This window comes from Poecilia mexicana, unplaced genomic scaffold, assembly GCF_051168715.1.
Source record: "Poecilia mexicana isolate PSO_F unplaced genomic scaffold, ASM5116871v1 scaffold_15, whole genome shotgun sequence".
Taxonomy (NCBI): domain Eukaryota; kingdom Metazoa; phylum Chordata; class Actinopteri; order Cyprinodontiformes; family Poeciliidae; genus Poecilia; species Poecilia mexicana.
The window spans coordinates 6,005,118-6,028,579 of record NW_028263384.1 but is presented as its reverse complement, the minus strand read 5'-3'; the positions used below and the strand labels follow the sequence as shown (position 1 = coordinate 6,028,579).

The 23,462-nt window shown below is 45.0% G+C and overlaps 1 protein-coding gene across 2 annotated transcripts in view; it reads left to right on the top strand.

The window, feature by feature from the left end:
• Positions 1–23,462, top strand: part of birc6 (baculoviral IAP repeat containing 6) — a 70,519-nt gene that overhangs the window by 19,173 nt on the left and 27,884 nt on the right. The window contains exons 19-56 of one of the 2 annotated variants that reach the window (XM_015003679.2): positions 289–420; positions 505–602; positions 695–842; positions 936–1,069; positions 1,744–1,890; positions 1,963–2,150; positions 2,563–2,871; positions 3,782–3,881; positions 4,027–4,241; positions 4,342–4,550; positions 4,708–5,060; positions 5,169–5,388; positions 6,774–6,910; positions 6,989–7,126; positions 7,983–8,110; positions 8,207–8,335; positions 8,458–8,673; positions 8,753–8,936; positions 10,203–10,406; positions 10,717–10,850; positions 11,962–12,115; positions 12,207–12,323; positions 13,178–13,338; positions 13,918–14,044; positions 14,136–14,246; positions 14,314–14,572; positions 14,644–15,215; positions 15,966–16,141; positions 16,253–16,349; positions 17,003–17,197; positions 17,298–17,498; positions 17,710–17,989; positions 18,825–19,081; positions 19,701–19,809; positions 19,987–20,214; positions 20,303–21,203; positions 21,288–21,431; positions 22,376–22,505. In XM_015003679.2, coding sequence (XP_014859165.2) covers positions 289–420; positions 505–602; positions 695–842; positions 936–1,069; positions 1,744–1,890; positions 1,963–2,150; positions 2,563–2,871; positions 3,782–3,881; positions 4,027–4,241; positions 4,342–4,550; positions 4,708–5,060; positions 5,169–5,388; positions 6,774–6,910; positions 6,989–7,126; positions 7,983–8,110; positions 8,207–8,335; positions 8,458–8,673; positions 8,753–8,936; positions 10,203–10,406; positions 10,717–10,850; positions 11,962–12,115; positions 12,207–12,323; positions 13,178–13,338; positions 13,918–14,044; positions 14,136–14,246; positions 14,314–14,572; positions 14,644–15,215; positions 15,966–16,141; positions 16,253–16,349; positions 17,003–17,197; positions 17,298–17,498; positions 17,710–17,989; positions 18,825–19,081; positions 19,701–19,809; positions 19,987–20,214; positions 20,303–21,203; positions 21,288–21,431; positions 22,376–22,505 — 7,742 coding nt within the window. Of the gene's footprint in view, positions 1–288; positions 421–504; positions 603–694; positions 843–935; positions 1,070–1,743; positions 1,891–1,962; positions 2,151–2,562; positions 2,872–3,781; positions 3,882–4,026; positions 4,242–4,341; positions 4,551–4,707; positions 5,061–5,168; positions 5,389–6,773; positions 6,911–6,988; positions 7,127–7,982; positions 8,111–8,203; positions 8,336–8,457; positions 8,674–8,752; positions 8,937–10,202; positions 10,407–10,716; positions 10,851–11,961; positions 12,116–12,206; positions 12,324–13,177; positions 13,339–13,917; positions 14,045–14,135; positions 14,247–14,313; positions 14,573–14,643; positions 15,216–15,965; positions 16,142–16,252; positions 16,350–17,002; positions 17,198–17,297; positions 17,499–17,709; positions 17,990–18,824; positions 19,082–19,700; positions 19,810–19,986; positions 20,215–20,302; positions 21,204–21,287; positions 21,432–22,375; positions 22,506–23,462 lie in introns of both variants that reach the window. The other variant, XM_015003678.2, reaches the window with a different exon arrangement.

Genomic DNA, 23,462 nt, shown 5'->3' with positions numbered 1-23,462 from the left:
AAACAGCCAAAATAAATAAACAAAACAACAGGAACAACAAATAAAATGAATTGAGACCAAACCACATGACTGAAGACTTTTATCATCCAGTTTTTGGTAGAGAGAGAAAGAAAAGAGAAAAACGAGAAATTGCAGAAATGGAAATTATTGAGCTCATTTTAATTGATCATGCAATTAATTTATTGCTTATTGCGCCAAGCCCACGTCTGGTATCGTTACACCTCTACCCATATATTTCCTCTAATCCTGTAGGACTTCAATCTGAAGTGTCCTGCTGTCTGTTTTCAGCATCAGGGAGGGGAAGGAGGGCCTGCTGGCCAAAACCAGGAGCCGGTTAACTGACATCGTGAGGGTGTGTTTCTTTGAAGTGGGCCGCAGCATAGCCCACAAATGTGCTCGATTTCTTGCACTTTGTATTAGGTAAGAAACGCGTAATAGTAGTCCGTTTGTGGGGACTGGAGTCTGTGGTTTCTATGGCAACCATTGTTTTCTCTCTTCATTCAGCAATGGGAAAGGAGAGCCAAGTCAGCAGGGGTTTGGCATCAGCCTTCTGAAGGCTCTGCTGGATAACATGGCCTACTTGCCTGCCGCAGCAACTGGTGGTGAGTACCTGAGCATGCTGGCAGAGCCCCACCCCCACCTGTTGTACTTTTGTTTCACCCTTCGTTCGTTTCTCCACGGTGTCTTTGGACAGGCTCGGTGTTTTGGTACTTTGTACTGCTGAACTACGTGAAGGAGGAAGACCTGGCAGGCTGCAGCACAGCATGTGCCTCCCTGCTCACCACCATCTCTCGACAGCTGCAGGACCGCCTCACCCCTCTGGAAGCTCTGCTGCAAACCAGGTATGGTCCGACTCGGCCTGGAGCTGCTCCACAGGTGAGAAACGTTTACACTGCTTAGCTTGGTTTCATTTGGATTGTCTTCTGTCCCCTCAGGTATGGTCTGTACAGCTCTCCATTTGACCCGGTGCTGTTTGACCTGGAGGTCAGTGGCTCCTCCTGCAAGAACGCCTTCAACAGCAGCATCGGGGTCCAGTCCGATGAGATCGACCTCTCTGAAATTCTCTCAGGTAGAAGCCGGGCTTTGTGCTGAACTCTTTCTCATCAATGTTAAGTAATTGTTGAGTCAAAACAAACTACTATATCTCATTGAAAAGTTACTTGTAAGTTAGTTTTATCTTATTCCAAGTGTATTGCAATATTTGCACAATAAACTAGACCAAACTACCTGCCTGATGGCAAGTCAGAATTTGAAGTAGCAAGGGTTGCCATGGCAGCTGGCGAGCATTGATCGATAGCGCTAATCGGCTTTTCCCCTTTTCGGACCATTCTCTGTAAACCCTAGAGATGGTTGTGGGTGAAAATCGAAGTAGATCAGCAGTTTCTGAAATACTCAGACCAGCCTGTATGGTCTGAGTTTTCAGAAACAACCATGCCAAGTTCAAAGTCACTTAAACCACCTTTCTTCTCCATTCTGATGCTCAGTTTGAACTGCAGCAGATCTTCTTGGCCATGTCTCCATGCCTAAATGCATTGAGCTGCTGACATGTGATTGGCTGATTCAACATTTGCGTGAATAAGCAGTTGAACAGGTGTACCTAATAAAGTGACCAGTGAGTGTATGTTCCAGCCATAAAAATGGTTGACTTCAAACTGTTGTGTTCAAGTAAAATTGGCAAAAGCCTGATTTAACTAGAGGAGACAGGAGGAGGATGTATGATTTTTGGTCTGAACTGTTTTGCAGGGAATGGGAAAGTGAGCAGTTCTGCAGCGGCAGAGGGCAGCTTCACTGCACTGACTGGACTCCTGGAGGTGGAGCCCTTGCACTTTACCTGCATATCCACCAGCGACGGCACACGGGTGGAGCGAGATGACGCCAGCATGTTCACTGGTAGCTCTTCCACGCTTTTTACCAAACTTTTGTTCGGCTTTCGTCTGCTAAACTTGTCGTTTTTAAACCCAGTGAGTACTTTTGGTGTGACTCCGGCGATGGGCAGCCTGTCAACAGGGACGGTTGGAGAAGCTTCGACAGCTCTGAGTTCTGCAGCTCAGGTGGCCCTGCAGTCCCTGTCGCATGCCATGGTCTCAGCCGAGCAGCAGCTGCAGGTGCTGCAGGAGAAACAGCAGCAGCTGCTGAAGCTCCAGCAGCAGGTGAAATTCTCATCAGATCCATGCCAATGCACGACATCCGTGTTTGGAAGTCATTAAAGGGGTAGTATTATGTAAAATCAGCATTTTTGAGCTTTACGTCATGTGTTGCCTTGATTCTTTCATTCATGTATTCATGTTTGAGAAATTGCAACCATTCAGTTGTGAAAGACTCATCCACTCAGCTCCTCCAGACTAGCCAGCAGCAATTAGCAAAGACTTGGTGTCACTATAGGATAGATATATATAATTTTTTATAACTGAAGGCACCATAGTTGCTTGATTGTGCTATAAAATGGCACCATGTGCTTGGGATATACATAATACTGCCCTTTTAATCCCTGCTAAAAATGGGGTCAAACCACTTGTCAGTCTTTTGGTTTTATGATTAAATCTGGTGTTTTTGCTGAAGCAGAAAGCAAAGCTGGAGGCCAAGCTTCACCAGACCACCTCTGCTGCTGCCGCTGTGGCTTCTGGGGTTGGATCCATGAGTAACTCTGTGCCTTCCAACTCCTCCGCCCCGGGCTTCTTCATTCACCCCTCCGACGTCATCCCACCGACACCGAAAACCACGCCCCTCTTCATGACCCCTCCCCTCACGCCGCCCAACGAGGCGGTGTCTGCAGCGTTCAGCGCAGAGCTGGCTCACCTGTTCCCTGGCCCCATGATGGACCAGGGGCCCGTCAACATGGCCGCACACAAGAACACGCAGAAAGCCAAGCCGGTCAGTAACCTGGGCTGAATGTCACATCAGTTTTAGTTCTGATTTGAAGAGCTCAGGATTCCAACAGTCTGCTGAGCGACCAAGGCTGACACTGACTGGCACCATCCTCTCATAGCTTATTTCTTGTGATTATTGTTTATCTGGAAAACTATAAAAACATTAGTTCACAACAAAGGAAAGAAATCCTTTAGCTTTTTTCTTTTAAAAGTAAGTCTATCAGTTGCTCTTACTGGTCTTTCAGGGGTGAAACTGCAAATCACTAGACCATGAATTTGTGCAAATTGGATTTATTGCGCTAGGACGAGGTGTTTTTTTTTTTTTTTTTAGTTGTATCAAAATTGCTGTGTTTCACAAAGCAGCAATAGAAACACTTTTTGCATCACTCCAGTTTGTATACAGCAGTTTATTTGTAGACACTGGCCTCCATGGACGATGTGCAGTTGGCTCCACAGCATTGCTCAGTTCATCAAATGTTGATTTTGTCATTTGAAAGTGTTGAATCCATAACTCTTATGTAAAGTCAACGTCTGCAATTTCCCAAAAACCCAGCCTGTATATCTGCTCTCAAGTATAAGAGTCTTGCTGATGTCTCCTTTGATTGCTGGTGATGGGTGCCAGTGACATGCCTGAAAATACAAATATATCTCATGTCAGTGTTTACATCTGTCGCCTCCATAATTTTTAACACCTTTTTTTTAATGTGAAGTGTGATTTTTAATTACATTTCTTATTTAACTGAAATGCAGCAATTGCAAATTTTGTGTTTACGTTAGCAGATTAGCAGAAAAGTTTTTTGCACAGTTGTAAATGGAAGGGCAGCTACTGCTTTTTTAGCTTTCCCTTAGGTTGCTTGTTTTAAACAAAGTAAAGATGTTGGTTTGTGTTGAGTTCAGAGGGTTTTGTGTTGCAGAGCCCCATGGGCAGTGGCCTGGCTCTGGCTATTTCTCAGGCATCTCACTTCCTGCAGCCTCCTCCACACCAGTCTATAATCATAGAGCGGATGCACTCTGGTACGTAACGTTGACTACTGTATCTGCACACGACATACAAGTTATTACTTTATTTATTATTATTTATTTATTTTGTGGATGATCTCTCCTTGACAAAACACAGTTTGTGATATAATAATCGGTCTTATTGTGTGTTTCTGTGCAGGAGCCCGACGCTACGTCACCCTGGACTTTGGCCGCCCCGTTCTGCTGACCGACGCTCTGATCCCTACCTGCGGAGACCTGGCGTCTCTGTCCATCGACATCTGGACGCTGGGCGAGGAGGTGGACGGACGCAGGCTGGTGGTGGCCACCGACATCAGCACCCATTCGCTCATTCTGCACGACCTGCTGCCACCGCCTGTCTGCAGATTCATGAAGGTCAGGTTCTCTGTATTCTGGTGAGAATTGTGGGGCACGTGATTCCGTCCCACTCCATAGGTCCCAAAAGCCAATTAATGCATCCGAGCTGTTCCTTCAGATCACTGTGATTGGACGCTACGGCAGCACCAGCGCGCGAGCAAAGATCCCGTTAGGCTTCTTCTATGGCCACACGTACATCCTGCCATGGGAGAGTGAGCTTAAACTAATGCATGACCCTCTGCGGGGAGAAAGTGAGGCTGCCAGTCAGCCAGATGTGGATCAGCATCTGACCATGATGGTGGCTCTGCAGGAGGACATCCAGTGCAGGTGATTCATGGAGAGGGTTGGGACAGATCATCAGCTGTTAAGAGAACCGGATGGAAATGTGTGGTGTTGGTCAGATTCAGTTCTCACCAAAGACCTCAAACTTTAAACAGCAGCAGAAATGGTGGAGGTAATTGGTGCCCTCTGCTCTGTTCTCCAGGTACAATCTAGCTTGCCATCGATTGGAGACTCTTCTTCAGAACATCGACCTTCCGCCTCTGAACAGCGCCAATAATGCCCAGTATTTCCTACGGAAACCAGACAAGGTGGTAGAAGAGGACCAGCGGGTCTTCTCAGCCTATCAGGACTGCATCCAGCTGCAGCTGCAGCTCAACCTGGCCCACCATGCCGTCCAGAGGCTGCGAGTGTCTCTGGGCGCCAGCCGCAAGTCTCTGCCCAGGGCATGTGACCCGGAGGCCCAGGGGCTGGTCCACAGCTCCTCCACTGAGCAGCTCAGGACAATCATCCGTTACCTGCTGGACACGCTGCTCAGCCTTCTGCACTCCAATAACGGTGAGGCATGGAGCACTGACTGAGATTTTCTTTAAGTAATGACCGTATTATGGATGTTTTACATGGTTTGCCCACTTGATTCATTGCTTTGTGTGTTTGTGCTGTCAGGACACTCAGTCCCCTCGGTGCTCCAGAACACCTTCCATGCCCAGGCCTGTGAGGAACTTTTTAAACACCTCTGCATCAGCGGAACGCCGAAAATCCGTCTTCATGCTGGACTGCTGTTGGTGCAGCTGTGTGGGGGTGAGCGCTGGTGGGGCCAGTTCCTCTCCAACGTCCTGCAGGAGCTCTACAACTCTGAGCAGCTGCTTATCTTTCCCCAGGACAGGTAGGACGACACAGGAGCCACTTCTCTGCCTTTGTTCCACAAGTTGCCTGAATTTGGGCTTTAATGAGTTCTGAATCTTTTACACTTAACTTCCACAAGGACATGAAGCTTTAGTTTGAGTAGTTGGAATCAGCCCTGGGCTCCACTGGTCAGCATCCTCTTTCGGTCTGCAGCAGCAAATAAGTTTGTGTATTTTGTTTCCAAACTTGTTTTCCTGTTCGTGGTTTCCAATTTCTGTTGCTGTGGACATATTCATTATATATCATAAACCTGCAAATTTAGAGTGCAAATTTCTAAATAAAATAAATAACCAGACAGCTTTTTACTACTGCCTGGCATCACAGAGTCATCATGATTGACTTTGAATTGGATGTAGTAATGCAACTTTGGTGACAAAGTAGTAAAGAAGTTCTGACCTGCAGCAGGGCAGAAGGATTTAAGGCAGTGATGGAGACAGGAGGCTGGTTGTATTCTGGGATGTCAGTGACCGCAGCAGTAGATGACAGGAAGCTGAGGAATGGGAAAAGGTTGACCTTTCTCTGATGTGGTCCGCTCTATTGTGTATAGAGAATGCACTTGGTGGGACGGACACATTTCTTGACTCTCACAGATCAGCTGTAAAGACCACAGGCGAAAATTTTAGAGCATTTATTATCAACAATTTGCTTGCTGAAGTTAAGCTGTGTTTATTAGTTTCTTATGAGAAATTGCTGCAACTAGCAAAATAAAAAGCGAGCGCAAATATTCACTTTCTGTTTTCAGGTCCAGTGAATAAATGCATCATGATGTGAGAAAAAGAGACTGAATGGATTTTCTCTTTTCACTGCAAGAAAAATGCTCAGTGATCATATTTTCAGGGTCTCATGGAGGTATTAATTGTTTCAGAAAAAGTAGTATGTAGTATTTTTTTGCCTGATTCCCTGCCAAAGAAAGAGGAAGCTTGATTGTTTCATCCTCAGTGCACAAAGGAGCGTTATCGTAGGTCCTTCCTCCCAGCAGCTGTTGCACTTTATAACCATCACTGCTCCCAACAAACTCACTGAGTGATTATGCTATTTTATCACTGCTTGTGTTTTTCTGCCCAATTACCTGCACATTATGTATATATTTTTTAAAAATCATTCTCAGTTGGACAGTTTTTTAATTGAATGCTATTTTTATCTTCTTGTGCTGTAAATGTGTTCAACATCTGTCCATGATGGTGACTCTGCAGCAGGACATCCAGTGCACAGAATTTTTAGTTCTGATTTTACACTATTTTTGTCTATTTTTATTTATGTGTGAACTTACATTCTTGGACTTGTTCACTGAGGGACAGTTATGGACATTTTTCTGTTCTATTCTGTTGCTGTTTGCTGAGACTAAAGCCTCTCTCGTTTTGACAGAGTGTTCATGCTCCTGTCCTGCATTGGCCAAAGATCCCTGAGTAACAGTGGCGTGTTGGAGGGTCTCCTGAACCTGTTAGACAGTTTGCTTTCCCCTCTGCAGCGACCACAGGCTGCTTCGCAGCGCAGGACTGAAGGTAAACCCAGTACAGCACATACTGACACTCATCAAAACATGCAGAATTAGGTAAAAAAAATGAGTCTGTTTCCTCCAGGCATTTTGGACATTCCCATGATCAGCTGGGTGGTGATGTTGGTTTCAAGACTCTTGGACTATGTAGCCAGCATTGAAGATGAAGCCTCAGGGGCGAAGAAGAACCTTGGAGGGAAGGAAAGGGATCGGCCTGTAACAGGTAGAAGACATGATGCCTTTTTCATTTTTTCCAGCTCTACAGATGCATTTTGTCATTTGTAATTCTGGTACAAAAGATTTTCTTTTGAAATGTTTAGAATTTAAAGACTAAAGGCTCCCACATTCTCGTACATGCAGTGGGTGTTCTGTGAGCCGCGTAGACTCTGTGTACACTGTCCGCAGATGTGTGCCAAAAATTCTTTGTCAACAATGAAATCACATCTGATTGACATGCCATTATTTTAGGAAGGTGATGACATGTAGATTTATCAAAAGGCCTGTCTCAATAACCAATAAATCAGTTAATTGTACGATAAACTAAAACAAGCTCCATAATTTCCATTTGGAAGATTTAGCGATTTTCTCTTCTCTCTTTCTTCCAAAAACTGAATGATAAAAGTCTTCAGTCTGGTGCTTTGGTCTCAACAAGTCCTTTTGATGAAGGACAATTTTGTTTACAGAGACTTCATAATTCTTTTTTTTTTTTTTTTTTTTAGTCGTTTCTGTTGTTTTGGACACTTAAAATGACATTTGGAACTTCCAGTTCCAGTGTTAAATTAGAATTTAAAGTGTATTGGTCTTTGAGAATGTGCTCTTGCATTATCATGCCATTTTTACCATTGTGCTAGTTGAAAAAGATTTCAGAACAGCAACATTATCATTTATCGCAATAACTTTTGGGACAATTTATCATCCAGCAAAATTTGTTATTGTGACAGGCCCAGTTATTACCCATATCCATCTTACAGAGGAAATAATGTTTTGTTTGTTAGGGTAGGGCTTGTTCTTGTACAGACAGCTTGCTCAAACTCTTCTGTTCTTTCCTTTTGTAATGTTTTTGCTTTTCTGTTCCTCAGGGATTCAGTGGAGTTTCATCAACAACACGCTTCAGTCTCAGAACTCCAACAGGACAGCTAAAGGCAGCAGCAGCCTGGATCGGCTGTACTCACGGAAGCTTCGCAAGCAGCTCGTTCATCACAAGCAGGTAAACATGTTTAAGTCCAAAGCCAGAATGACTGAGGAGCCTGACAGAAATGCATCTGCAGTGTTTGTTTTAATTGTGCCTGCTTTATTGCAGCAGTTAAATCTATTGAAAGCCAAACAGAAGGCTTTGGTTGAGCAAATAGAGAAGGAGAAAATCCAAAGCAACAAAGGTTCCTCTTACAAACTGCTAGTGGAACAGGCCAAACTCAAACAGGCTACATCTAAGGTGAGAACCTGTCAGACTTTTAACATCAAATGTCACTAAATGAACAACAGTTAGGAACTACTGTAGTGTCAGATTCTTCGGTTGTATCTTTAATTGCCTTTGGCTCTGTTTTCCTCTCTCAGCACTTTAAAGACCTGATCCGTCTGAGACGGACAGCTGAATGGCCTCGCTCTACACTGGATGCAGAGTCCACAACAGCCAAAGAAGCCCCAGAAGTAGAACCTCTGCCTTTCACTCTGTCCCATGAACGCTGCATCTCTGTAGTGCAGAAACTCGCCCTGTTTTTGCTCTCTATGGACTTCACTTGCCATGCGGACCTGTTGCTTTTTGTCTGCAAGGTATTCGTCTGACATGAAGGCGCAGATCTTCTAAATGTTCTCGGTATAGGCATGTGACCAATGTTGTTTGTCTCTGCAGGTACTTGCTAGGATAGCTAATGCCACAAGACCTACAATCCATCTGTGTGAGGTGGTGTCTGAACAGCAGCTGGAACGCCTTCTGCTACTGCTTGTAGGAACAGACTTCAATCGAGGGGACATCTCCTGGGGAGGGGCCTGGGCACAGTACTCCCTCACATGTATGCTCCAGGACATCCTGGCAGGTCTGTTTCATTTGGTTATGACCCCCACTTTTTACCCAATTGACCCAGTTGTTGCATGAATTGTTGGAAGGGTGGAAACGGAAATAAAAGCGTACAAACATCCCATGGGGTCTTTCTCATTATGGGAAAGACCCCATAATAAAGGATGTATCTAAATTCTGAACATTTGTCTTGGCACCAAATGACTTTTAACAAGTGAAACAACTCTGATTGAACACACTGATATAGACACGTTGCAGCGCAAGATCCCACCTCCATGCTGGAGGGGAAAGAACTGCTCGCCGACAATGATTCTCATTGGTCTGAGCTGTCAAGAGGTCAACATAATGAGTTAAAGCTTAAATGTGCAGACACCTGCCTTCCTTGTTCCTTGTTGTTTATCGATGCTAAAGGCGCTTCTCCTCTAGCCCACCTCTAACCGGTACGCTCTCTGCCAAATTCATTTTCCATTAGCAAATCCAGCGCAGCTCAGCCCGGCTGTTCTCAGATTTCAGTACCTGCTCTAGGGGTAGTACTAGCAGGATTGATGGCACCGAAACCATTTGATTGACAGCTGATCGCATTCATTAGTTGGCTCGTGATTTACGTCACTGAAGACTTCAAAACAACTTTAAAGTTTAGCTGTGGAGCACAGATATGCCGTCTGCTATCAGAGAGCTGCTCAGTATGGAGGAACAGTTGAGTGTTTAATCACGGTCAGCGCCAGGACCACATGCGCTAAGTTTTGAAGCATAATGATGTTGATTTAGCAGTTGTGCTAGCAGCTAGTTGCTCTTAAGAAAGGCAGTCATGAAGAAGAGAGAAATTGAGCAGCTGGTCAGCTTTCTGATAGACATTTTTCTGCTGACAATGTGAAACACCAGAACTACATAATATTAGCTTGTGAGATAAATTTTATTTTGTCTTCAGACTAAAAAAAAAAAGTTCAGGCGTGGCTATTGGTTTACGTCTTTTGACTGCAAATCTATAAGTTTGCGCATTTTGAAAAAGTGCCGGAATGTAATTATATTAACATGTACAGCAAAAATAACCAACTGATCTGAGTCTTTCTCATTATGTTTGGGCCAGTAATGAATTTCTAAAGGACAAAATGAAATATCTGGGTTTATTTGAGTCCAGAACTACAAATTTGAGGTTCTCATTTGCTGAGTGTTGCTGCAGACGTCAGTAGAGAATTCAACACAGTTTGGATCACAGATGATGAGGGTTTTCTCAGCTCAGGGTATGAAGCAGGTTCAGCTTCTGACCTTGTCATTCTGGCCCAAGGTGAACTGATGTCTCCGGGCTCTCTGGATGCCATGGAAGAGGTGGTTGTGGGTGAGGAGGCAGGGGCGTCATCTTCCTCAACCGTGGCAGACTCAGACGACTCTTTGGCCCAGCCTTCCACCATTCCCCTGGTGGAGACCATCGATGAAGCTCTGGTGCCAGACATCATCGCAGGGACCACAGGGACCTCCACCGTGTTCCAGAGTACGTGGGGCCCCTCTATCCATTCACCACACGTCCCACAGCAGTATTACTGTTAAACCCAGATATTTTTAGATTGCACTATGAAATGTTTTGGAATCCATTTTTCTCTTTACTATAAATACTATAAATGTGAATTCATCACTTACTTTAGATCAAGCTTGTTACTATGGCATTGACAGTTTTTCAGTTAGGTTTGCTGGACAGAATCTTGGCCCTGCAGTATTTGCTGTTTTGATGTTAAAAGTGTCTGTTGCTTAAATGTTTTCTCGCATTAACCTAGTTATGCTAAAGATCTTTTTGTTATCCATAGGTGCTCCACCTCTATCATCTTTGGAAAAAGATAAAGACATAGACTTTGACTTGCTACAAGACCTCATGGATGTTGATATTGATCCTTTAGATATTGATTTGGAAAAAGATCCTCTCGCTGCCAAAGTATTTAAGGTATGTTGATTCTATGACTTTTGTTCTTTCATTCTCTTTCACCTATCATCAGTTTAAAAGCTTAAAATTCCAAAGGTTTCTTATTTGTCCATCAGTTAACCTTGAAATGACTTATCCAAGATTGTCATTTAGAACGGTATCAGATTTAATTGTAATATTTCTAGAAGTCCGGGTACGAATGCATAAACAAATAAAAGATTAGGAAAATATTTGTACTTCAAGATGTTATTCCCAATTCCATTATTTGTTGCCCTTCCTTATTTGCATAAGAAATCTTTTGCATTCCAGTAAAATTACGTTCTTCTGCTTGAAGTGCTTTTCCCACAAGTTTTTCAGAAAGGCCGGCGATCTGATCCAATGGATCTTTTAGATAAAATTTCTTCCTTTGGTTTGGGAAGAAATAGATTTTCTTTAATTTGCTCTGTGTAAATACACTGATTACTTTTAATTGGTAACAAAGAAGTGAAAAGCCCATTAAAAACACAAGTAATCTGACTTTGTGTAACTTATTGGGTCTGCATAGAAAGTTATTTGGTCTTTACCAGGTCTACAGTTACTAAGATGTGTTCACACGTCTTTATTTACAAAGCAACAAAGTCCAAAGTTGGTGTTCCCATTGTGCTTCACAAGACTGAAGGACAGTCTCAGGCATTGCTTATTAAATAATATCATTAACTGATCTTTATCACTCCATAAAATCGTATGAATCGTCCATCATTCTGCATAAAGAACAGCTGAAAAGGCCTAGTCAAAGCCTAGCCTTGTTCTCATTGAGATGCTGTGATGGGATATGAAGGAAGACATGCCTGCAGAACCTATTCCTGACAGTAAAATAGGAAGCTACTACTGAGTCACTCCTGCTCAATACTTAGTTGTACTTAGTTTTCTGCACAGATCTTATTACATGTGGTTGTATCTTGTATATGGAAAACTGGAAATTTTCACTTGAAGGTATATTGAAGTAATTTCAGAACCTGGTAAGGACAAAATATTAAATATTTTGTTCAGCTCCAGCTGTCTAGTAATAACTTGAATTGGTTGTTGTTATGTTGTATTTGTGAGTAATAAATTGTCCTTTTTTTTTGTGTGTTTTTTTCTTATCTACTCTCAGCCAATAAGCAGCACCTGGTATGACTACTGGGGTGCTGACTATGGAACATATGGGTACAACCCTTACATCGGAGGGGTTGGGATTCCGGTATCCAAACCTTCGGTCGCCCCTGAAAAGCCAGCCTCTCAGTGTGTTTCAGTCTCTGTGTCTCAAGGTGAAACTCTCCTTTTGTTCAGCACCGTCTCTACTTTTCATAATAGCTTCCATCCAACCCTAGGCTAAATGCTCGGCCTCTTGTTTCACAGCGCTGGATGCCCGACTTGAAGTTGGCCTGGAGCAGCAGGCTGAGCTGATGCTGAAAATGATGGCAACTTTACAGGCTGACTCCATTCTACAGGCTCTCAGTTCCAGTTCATCTACAAGTAAGGAGCTCAATGTTGTTTTTTTAATAAACTATTTTATTAGATTTGAACAGAGCAGACTGGTTCTGAGGAAGCTTTTGAGTATTTAGTGTTTTCAGCAGGGTTCTTCAGATCTTCTGTAAGTCTGTAGAGAATCAGCTAATCTGTTAGGGCAGCAGCATCAGAACCTGGGACTTAAAAAGGCTCCACAACCTGGTAAAGAAGGCTCTAGTTCTGTTCTGAAGATGACCTGATAGTACAAAGAGGGAAGATTCCGAAAGTGAAGAACATCATGAACAACCCAGATCATTCTCTTTATAAGACTGTGATACAATAACAAAGTGTCTTCAGTCAGTGGCTTGGTTCTGATTCCCTGTGATACAGACTGCTGAAGGAGATCCTTCCTACCTTTAGCCATCATCATAATCCTCTATAATCACTCGTTGAGTAAACTTAGATAAGTGGGAGTAAGACCATTTTATTTCCATTTGGAGTTGAAGTATTTTTAAATGAAGTTGTTCCCTAGAGTTTAGGACCCCAGACGTATTTTTAAAATAATTTTTACTCAAGTTTAATGAAGGATTTTTTTTGCTGGATGTTGCAGGATCCCAGGGTTACGCCTGTTGTTGTTGACCTGCTGCTGCTGGCTTTCTGTTTGCAGTCTGGTTCTGAAGAAGAAATGACTTGTTGAGAACTTAACTTTGATCCCTATTTATTGCTTCAACTCTTCCCACATGGAAATAACTGTCCCTAAATCTTTGTTACTTATAAACGCAGCAGAAGGCTCAAAAGGGAAAAAACAGGAAGCCATAGTTGTGTTAGGGTGGCACCATGCTCTGTGTACCACATGAAGACTTTGTGTGTTTGTGTTTCAGTCACCCAGCCCACCAATGGGACCGATGACTCCCTGCTCAGAGCATTCCACAGCGGGGGCTCCCCACCCTGCAGCGGCCCCACCGTCCAGCCCTCCTCCGTTCCCATTCTGAGCAACTGCTTCAACAAGCTTTTCTCCATGCTGCAGGTCCACCATGTGCAGGTGACTGACTCTAAAGATGCTCCGTCCCTGCTGCCTGTCTGGTATAGCTCAGTATATCCAGGACATTTGAAGCAGAGAATCTCTTGGGAAATGTAGTCCTGCATGTTCGTCTTCATGTTTCTTTTTTCAGGGCTTTTGCAATATTTACACCAAAAAAGCAGTTTAGTAAACAAGATACAGGGTTTCCTCCAGAAAACTCGCTATCGGGGCAATAGGGCAGTCATCCAGCTGCCCGCCATGTGTTTTAGGTAAATCGTGTTTATATTTGACAGGAAATTTGAAAACATCGCTTGAGGAAGACATTGGAAGACTGGAAGATTAATACCTAAACACCAGCTATTAATCTTTAGAAAAAGGCAATCATTAAAAGAAAATAAATAAATAAAATAAATTAACAATACTAAGCCTGGTGGGGGCACAAGTTAGACCTGGTGATCCACCAGGCTTAAAATACACTGAGGGAAACCCTGAGACAACATTTTTCCACTATTTTTTATCATTCGAGTTGGAGAAGCCATGAGCTTAGTGAGTGTTTATAATAAGGAACAGGCAGGTGAAATGTGTGTGTTCTCCTCCTAGCTGGAGTCGCTGCTGCAGTTGTGGCTAACGCTCAGTCTAAACACGTGTTCTGGTGGCAGCGAAGACAGTGGATCAGATATTTTCCTCTTCAACGCCAGCCGGGTGCCCACCATCCCACTCAACCAAGGTGGGCTCTTAAACCCCCCCAGCCATCTCAAATTGCTTTACTGTTTCTGTAAGTGTTTTTAACGTGTATATGTGTGTGTGCGTGTGTGCAGCCTCTGTCAGCAGCTTCATCTCGGTGCTGGCCTGGTACCCCAGCACTTCCCTGAGAACATGGTGCCTGGTGCTACACTCCCTCACCCTGATGACCAACATGCCCCCCTCTGGTCAGTGGGGCCCTCACAATGCAGGAGGATGTGTGTGTGTATGTTAAAGCTGTGTTTCTGCCTCCAGCCTCCATCAACGTGCTGAACTCCCAGGACAGCACGGCCCAGCAGATGGTGTCGGATCCCACCCTTGTCCATGTGCTGGTGCGCTTCCTGTCCAGCAGTAGCACCAATGGGACCAGTCAGCACAGCTCCCAGGTGGGCCCCACCGCCACACAGGCCATGCATGAGTTCCTGAGTCGCCTGCAGGTCCACCTGTCCTCCACCTGCCCCCAAATGTTCAGCGAGTTCCTCCTGAAGCTCATCCACATCCTGTCCACTGAGAGGTGAGCTTCCAGTCAAATTAGCTTGATCAGAGTTTAAAAGGTCCAACTGACGGGTTGTGCTGGCTCCCTAGGGGCCCATTCCAGTCGGGTCAGGGTCCTCTGGATGCCCAGGTCAAGCTGCTGGACTTTACCCTGGAGCAGAACTTCGAGGTGGTGTCCGTGTCCACCATTTCCTCTGTCCTGGAGTCCATCACGTTCCTGGTTCACCACTACATCACGTGCTCAGACAAGGTGGTGTCCCGCAGCGGCTCTGACAGCTCCGTGGGGGCCCGCGCCTGCTTCGGAGGTCTGTTTGCCAACATTATCCGACCAGGAGACGCCAAGGCCGTGTGCGGGGAAACTACGCGCGACCAGCTCATGTTCAACCTGCTGAAACTGGTGAACGTGCTAGTGCAGCTTCCTCTGTCAGGGGACCGTGAGTTCAGCGGGCGGCTGCCGCCGGTTGGCAGTGGTGCCGCCGACAGCAGCGTCTCAGATGAGGAGAAGGTCTGTGGAAGCAAGGAGAGCGTGGCGGGAGGAGTTTCATCCAGTCCCGGGCCCCCTGCTGGCGTGGCTGACCTGGTGCTAGCTAACCAGCAGATAATGAGCCAGATCTTGTCAGCTTTGGGTCAGTGCAACAGCAGTGCCATGGCGATGATCATCGGTGAGACTTCTATTCAGTCATCTCACCACTTTAACTTTCTGTTGGCTTCATCAAACTAGATCAGCATCTTTACCTGCTTTGTTTTGCCTTCTATTAGGGATGCACCAAACCATTTTTTTCACTTTCAATGCAATACCGACATCTGAGTTGAGGTATTCTATCGGATTGACCCATCTGATACAGAAAAACAGTGCTGAATTAACTTAAGACGGGGTTTTTTTAAAACACAGGCATAAAGGTACTGAATTTCAAATTTAAATAATGCTGAGTTATCAAATAAATTTGATGCAGTAAATACACAAATACCTTCATAAACTTAGTCAAACATGTAAAAACAACTCAACATTAATTTGTTCAGCCAGTGCAATCAGGAGTAGGAGAGCCAATGGAAAATAAATAAACTGCAACAAAACTCCTTTCAAACGATTCAGAAAGCGCAGTTAGTAATTTTAAATACAATGTAAAATAATTAGTAACGCACTATGTCCCCCAGAGCAGAAAACATAGAATTAGACTGAATAGATCATCTCTGATGGCACATTGTCACTGATACCTGATCTAGATTTTTTATTTATTTATTTTTATAAATAACGGTGAAGATACAAACATTAATATTGGATTGGTGCATCCCTGTGGGAGTGTTTTTAATCAAACAAAATGAAAATTCTGGAATTTAGCAGCTCAACATCTTGAGTGTGTTAATGATGATGATGAAAACTCTTGACCCAAATGCTGGTGTCTTTCCTCCAGGTGCCAGCGGTCTCCATCTTACCAAACATGAGAACTTCCACGGAGGTCTGGATGCCATCTCAGTGGGCGATGGCCTTTTCACCATCCTCACCACTCTGAGCAAGAGGGCCAGCTCAGTGCAAGTCATGCTGCAGCCCATTCTCACTTACATGGCCTGCGGGTACATGGGCAGACAGGTACAACCAGCCGGCTGCTGCTGCTTCCGCTGCTGCCATCAAGTGTTGAAATGAGCTTTTCGAAAGTAGAGTGAGGCAAACCTTACCGGGTCTCTGTTTGTTTGATGGTAGGGGTCTCTCTCCACCTGCCAGCTGTCCGAGCCTCTTCTGTGGTTCATCCTGCGAGTGTTGGACACCAGTGAAGCTCTCAAGGCTTTCCATGACATGGGTGGGTGTTCACATATGTAGTTTCTTCTTTAACCATGGCAATAATCAGGTGGTGGCTGATTACTGCTACAACAATCAGCCACAGCAGATTATTAGCCACAGTGGTTCATGGTAAATATTGTCATTTTATTTTGGGGGTCCATAAATGTTAAAAATAGTGCTAACAACTGATTAAAAAAGTTTTATTGTTCCCACCCAAACATGTCTGAAGATTCTTTGTTTTCAGGTTTTTTTATATTCAGAAAGATTCAGAGGAATTTGTTTTGTTTCTGTTAATTTAAAAATGTATCTCTCCGTTAAGTTCCTGTGAAACTTGTGCAATGAGGCAACATCCTCTTGTCCTCATCCAGCTGAGTAACCAGTGTAATTCATGCTTATGAAATTTCAAACTTTTACATGTAGATGTGCACAGGTGGGCTTAAGACGAAACCCAAAACGGTTGAAAACTTTAAACTTTTTTTGCTGTCTTCTGTCGCTGAGAACGTATCTCGCTGCTGTCAGTCACTCCCTGTGTGTCGCTTCCATAACACGCTGCTGTAAACTGGGTAACCCTTTGTAGAAGACACTTTTAGATGAATGGGCACTAACATTGTCAGGTTAATCATATGCATTAGCGTATGATTAGTGATAACCAAGTTTCTTCTCACTCTTCAGGAGGTGTGCAGTTGATCTGTAACAACATGGTGACAAGCACCAGAGCCATTGTGAACACAGCACGCAGTATGGTGTCCACCATCATGAAGTTCTTGGACTCTGGACCTGGGAAAACCGCCGACGGTAACCTTAAGGCCAGGGTGATGACGTCAGAGCCAGACAATGCTGAGGGACTCCACAACTTCGCTCCCTTAGGTACGTTTTATCTGACTGTTTTCCACATCAGGCAGACAACAGGTTCTACACCTTATAGGTTGTAGCTAACAAGCCTCTGATTGTGCTTATTCGTCACTAGGCACCATCACATCCAGCAGCCCCACTGCACAACCAGCAGAGGTTCTCCTTCAGGCCACGCCCCCCCACCGCCGGGCACGCTCAGCTGCCTGGTCCTACATCTTCTTGCCAGAGGAGGCGTGGTGTGACCTCACCATCCACCTTCCTGCTGCTGTGCTGCTCAAGGAGGTCCACATCCAGCCTCATCTAGCTTCTCTGGCCAGTGAGTTGGACTCCAGTCAACAACAACAACAACAATAATAACTACTAATCATAATAATAATAATACAGGGTTTCCTCCAGAAAACCTGCTAATAATAATAATAACTCAATATATATTGCACCTTGTATACATTGAATCAGTACATGTTTTTTCCTGTCACTGGAATAAAAACTTGGGGTTATTGTTCTCTTTCCCTCTGTTCACCATTCAGCCTGCCCGTCCTCTGTCTCCGTGGAGATCAGTGCAGATGGGGTCAACATGTTGCCTCTTTCTACTCCGGTCCTCACCAGTGGCCTCACCTACATAAAGATCCAGCTGGTGAAGGCCGAAGTGGCATCCGCCGTGTGCCTGAGGCTCCACCGGCCGCGGGACGCCAGCACCTTGGGCCTGTCTCAGATCAAACTGCTGGGACTGACGGCGTTCGGCAATACCTCCTCTGCTACGGTCAACAACCCCTTTCTGCCCTCTGAGGACCAGGTCTCTAAAACCAGGTACACACTCCTGCCTCAGTAAGTCTGTCTGGGTGTAAAGCAGCTGATGTTGAGACTAGAGATGCACCGATCCGATATTAATATCTGTATTAGTCCCGATATTGAAAAAATGTCAGTATTGTGTTTCGGTGACAATGTGCCCAATCTGTCAAGGCCAGATCTATTTAGTCTAATTCTATGCATTGTGCTCTGAGCGATGTTGCGCTTTAGTTATTACATTTAAAATTCCTAATTGAACTTTTGAACCATTTGAAAGCAGGTTTGTCGCTGTTTATATTTACATGTTAGACCAAGGTAGTCAACCTATTGTTTTCATCAGTTTCTTTACTACAGTGGAGCCCAAAGTTGGTCCTCGAGGGCCGGCATTCTGCATGTTTTAGTTCTCTCCCTGGTTTAACGTACCTGGATCCAATGATGGCTCATTAGAGGCCTAAGAAGAACATTGACATGCTGAAAAGGTTGTTACTACCTCCAGGGAGAGAACTAACACATGCAGGATGCCGGTCACCACTGCTTTACTATTTGTTTTACATTGGCTGTTAGACTCCTAATCGCACTGACTGAACAAATTAAAGTTGTGTTATTTTTACATGTTTAACCTAGCTTGTGAATCTATTGGTGTATTTAAGTGAGCTGCTCTGGTGCAGAGTTATGAAATAAATGTGTGATTCAGTACATTTATGTCTACATTTAAAAAAAGAAACACTTTAAGTCAATTCAGCACTAATGTTCTGTATTGGATCGGTATCGGCCGATACTAAAGCTTAGTATTGGTATAAAAAAAAAAGAGGATCGGCGCATCCGTAGTTGAGACATTCCCTCTCTGCCTCCTCAGCATCGGATGGCTCCGCCTGCTCCATCACTGCCTGACTCATGTTGGGGACCTGGAGGCCATGATGGCCAGTGCTGCAGCACCCACAGCCAACCTGCTGCAGACCTGTGCTGCCCTGCTCATGTCTCCCTACTGCGGCATGCACTCCCCCAACATCGAGGCAGTGCTGGTCAAAATAGGACTGCAGTCCACAAGAATCGGACTCAAACTCATAGACATTCTGCTGAGGAACTGTGCTGCCTCTGGCACAGACCCTGCAAGTGAGTCCACACAACCACCACATTGATATATTCACTGACTAAATATTCGCATGGTGTAAATAATCATAACCAGCTCCTGTTCTCTTCAGTGACGATGCTGCTGGTTCTCTAGCCTTGCCTCAGTGAGCTTTTTTTTTGTTTTTGTTTTTTTTTTTTAAATTCTGTTTCTGTTCAGAAGGAGAAATGTTTCTTCATAAGCCTCACTCTGTCTTCAGGCAACTTCCAACTGGATTCAGTTGTGTTTACTCCTGTGGGTTTCTTATTCAATTCTCTCGTTTGGAGCACTCAACATACTAGATTCATCATATTAGAAAAGGCACAATTACATCAGAGTTTGTTGCCATGGCTGTGCATTCATCACATGGTAGAGCTGCTCTACCTACATTTATTGATGATGTGACATGTTTTTGGTCCACTGTGGAACCAGTGGGTTTTCCCTCCCATCTTCCTGGTTTCTGCACTCCGCTGCCAACATTATTCTTACTTTTCAAAAACTCGACAACCTGCTAAACCTAGAGATAGCCCAGTGCAGCCTGGGTAATCTCTGTGTTTAATTAGTACATTGTGGGTGTAACCTTTCTGTGTGTGTGTGTTTGCTCTGTGCGTTTGTCTCGAACAGATCTAAACAGTCCTCTGCTGTTTGGACGCCTGAACGGCCTTTCCTCTGACTCCACCATTGACATTCTGTACCAGCTGGGAACCACCCAGGACTCTGGAACCAAAGACAGGTACAGACCACTTCTAGCATCACTTTTCTGTCCTGTTAGTTTCTCTCTCCCTGAGGAGAAGTGGTTTTTGAGGACATCCTTCAGAGAGACCTGAAATGATAGAAATATCCTGGTGTTTCTCTCTGCGGTGCGTGAACTTGTGGATGAACATGATTGGATGTTTTTTGTGTTTTCCAGGATCCAGGCTCTGCTCCACTGGGTGTACGACTCGTCCAGAGTGGCAGCTCATAAAATGAGTGCTCCGGCAGGTTACGCTTCTGCGGGCTCCTCCTCCTCCTCCAGAGAGTACGGCCTCCTCATGCCGTCTCCCTCCCACCTCCACTGCGTGGCGGCCATCTTGTGGCACAGCTTCGAGCTGCCTGTTGACTACGACCTTCCTGGGCTGCTCAACAGAGAACTCTTTGAGTCAGTTCTGCTCTTCTGACAGCTGAATCACACACTGTTCTAGTTTAGAATCGTCATGGCTGACGCTGTTCTCCGTTCTGTCCTCCAGGCTCCTGTTCAACTGGTCCATGTCTCTGTCGTGCAACATCGTGCTGAAGAAGGCTGTGGACAGTCTGCTGTGCTCCATGTGTCATATTCATCCCAGCTACTTCACCTTGCTCATGTCCTGGATGAAGATCGTCTCCGTGCCAACAGCCAGCCACTCCCACGCCCAGCAGCGGCGACTTGCCATGACGGACGACGGGAAAAAGCAGCATGACGCTAACGCTAGCACCAGCGGACTGACGGATGACTCAAAACATGCCAGACCCCCAGTCAACCTTTCCGAGTCCCAGTTGACCACCCTGGCAGCCGCTTCCCAGTCCCCAGGAGCCATCCAGCAGCTGCTGGACTCGGGCCTGCCCTCGCTGCTGGTGCGCAGCCTGGTGCAGTTCTGCGTGGGACTCCTGGTCAGCGCCGACCTCCCTCTGCCTGCCGCTCAGGTTGACAGGCGCCACCACCACCACTACCACTCGCCGTTGCCCTCACCGTCCCAGCACGGCAGGACGGCCCTGGCCGCTGAACTGGCTGCTCCGGTGCTGCGCTTCCTCACAGAGGTGGGCAACAGTCACGCCATGAAGGACTGGCTCGGCGGGCCTGAGGTCTACCCTCTGTGGACGGCGCTGCTCTTCCTGCTCTGCCACTCCAGCGCCAGCGCTGGTTCCAGTGCTGCTTCCAGTGCTGGTTCCAGTGCTGCTTCCAATGCTGGCTGTCAGCCGCTGGCCACCGGATCCGCTGCAGGTCCGCCTCCAGTCCACGCGCCACAAATAGGGTCTCACTTCTCCCAGCTGTCATCCAGCCAGGCGGGGGGTCTCACCACACAGCAGAGGACGGCTTTAGAGAACGCAACCGTGGCTTTTTTCCTTCAGTGCATCTCCTGTCACCCTAGCAACCAGCGGCTCATGGCACAGGTCAGTATAAGCATCACACTGTCTTGGCCTCATCCTCAGACAGTTTCCCTCAGTGTATTCTAAGAGTGTGTTTGCTGGCTGCAGGTGCTGTGTGAACTCTTCCAGTCGGCTCCCCAACGAGGCAATGTTCCCATCTCCAGAAATATCTCAGGCTTCATCCGAAGACTTTTCCTGCAGCTCATGCTGGAGGATGAGAAAGTCACAGTCTTCCTCCAGTCCCCCTGTCCGGTAAGTTATCACTTCCTGCTGTCCGATCAGTATCCGCTTTCTGTTGTCCAGGGGACCTTTAAAGGAACAGTATTATGTAAAATTTACTTCTTTTTTTTTTTTTAAGCTTTTCATCATGTTATAATGTTTTTCCCTTATTAAAATCATACCTGGAGTGTTGCTTTGATTCTTTCTTGCATGTTTGAAAAAACTTTTAATCTCAGTAGCAACCATTCAGCTTTCCAAAACACATGGTTGGACTTAACGCCTCCTTTGAGGTGCAGCTCCTCCTCAGAACTGCAGTTTCCAAGCTTCAGAGCTTCCCCCTCAGAGATGTCCTCCCCCGTGACTCTCCCACTCAATTCCTTCAGACTAGCCAGCAACAATTAGCAAACACCTGACAGAACAGCGAATCTGCTGTGAAAAGGTTAATAGAGGAACGATGTGATGTCTTTCTGAAGAGGGATTTTCAGAAAAGGAGTTTTTTTTTAAAAAGACAAGCCTAAATTCAAGGTGTTAAATTCTGAAGTCAAAGTTCTTCTAAGTCATATTTGATAAATATACGATTTTTATAACAACTGAAAGTACCGTAGTTACTTGATTGTGCTATAAACGACACTATGTGCCTGAAAAATACACGTAATACTGCCCCTTTAAATTTATCATATTGTCTTACATCCCTAATTAAACTAAATAATAATTTGCTGTAACATCTGTTAATTTGCTGTAAAGTTGAAAGATGTTGAATTTTACCTTTCATGTTGTTCTGGACGAACAACATTCCTCCTTGTTTCAGATCTGCTGATTGATCCTGTGTTCAGTTGTAAACACAAGAGGGCAGTGTTGGATAAATGCTGAAAATGTCCAACTTAAATTCCATAGATGAAACCATGATATGGATGAAGTCTCTCAGCATGTCTTCTTAAAGAGAGCATTTCTAAAACATCATGTCCTTTCTGTTTCAGTTATATAAAGGTCGCATCAACGCCACCAGCCACATGATCCAGCATCCCATGTACGGAGCAGGCCACAAGTACCGCACCCTCCATCTGCCAATCTCTACTACACTAGCTGAGGTCCTCGACCGGGTGTCCGGTATGTGATCTTAAAGCTAACATCAATGCCATCAAACTATTCTGTGTCTGTCTGTCCATATCTGTTCAGGATCTTAAAGGGATCCAAGATTAGTTGACCATGTTGACCTAAACATGTTGTAATTTTCCTGTTAACAAAAAAAATTACTGTTTGTGATACATCAAAACTCATAATTACTTCAAAAAATGTTAATCTTTTGATATATTTTTCACCCATGGAGGTCGACATTTTTTCACCCAATAGGTTGGTGATGTGTTTTGGTCCATTCTGTACTAAAATCTACAAACTAAGCACAGGAAGGCAACTTTACCTGAGTTGTTGTTTATCATATTCCATTTGACTGGTGCAATTTTAGATAATGCCACATTATGTCAGTGTTGGTTATAATAAAAAAAAAAGAAAAAAAGAAATGAATCTGGATCGCTTCCCACACGAAAAACAAACAGAACAGTGGAACACAACTAGGGCTGCACAGTGGCGCAGTTGGTAGAGCTGTTGCCTTGCAGCAAGAAGGTTCTGGGTTCGATTCCCAGCCCCAGTCTTCCTGCATGGAGTTTGCATGTTCTCCCTGTGCATGTGTGGGTTTTCTCCGGGTACTCCGGTTTCCTCCCACAGTCCAAAAACATGACTATCAGGTTAATTGGCCTCTCCAAATTGCCCCTCCAAATTGCCCCTAGGTGTGAGTGTGTGTGCATGGTTGTGTGTCTCTGTGTTGCCCTGCAACAGACTGACGACCTGTCCAGGGTGAACGTTAGCTGAACGCCCAGAACGTTAGCTGAAGATGGGCACCAGCAACCCTTCCGACCCCACTAAGGGACAAGGGTGTAAAGAAAATGGATGGATGGAACACAACTGTTTTGGCTGGACGGATCTAGCGCAGTTGGACCCATTATGTCATTTACCCAGAATGCATTGCAGCGTGAACAACATGGCGATGTTCATGTGACAATATTTTAT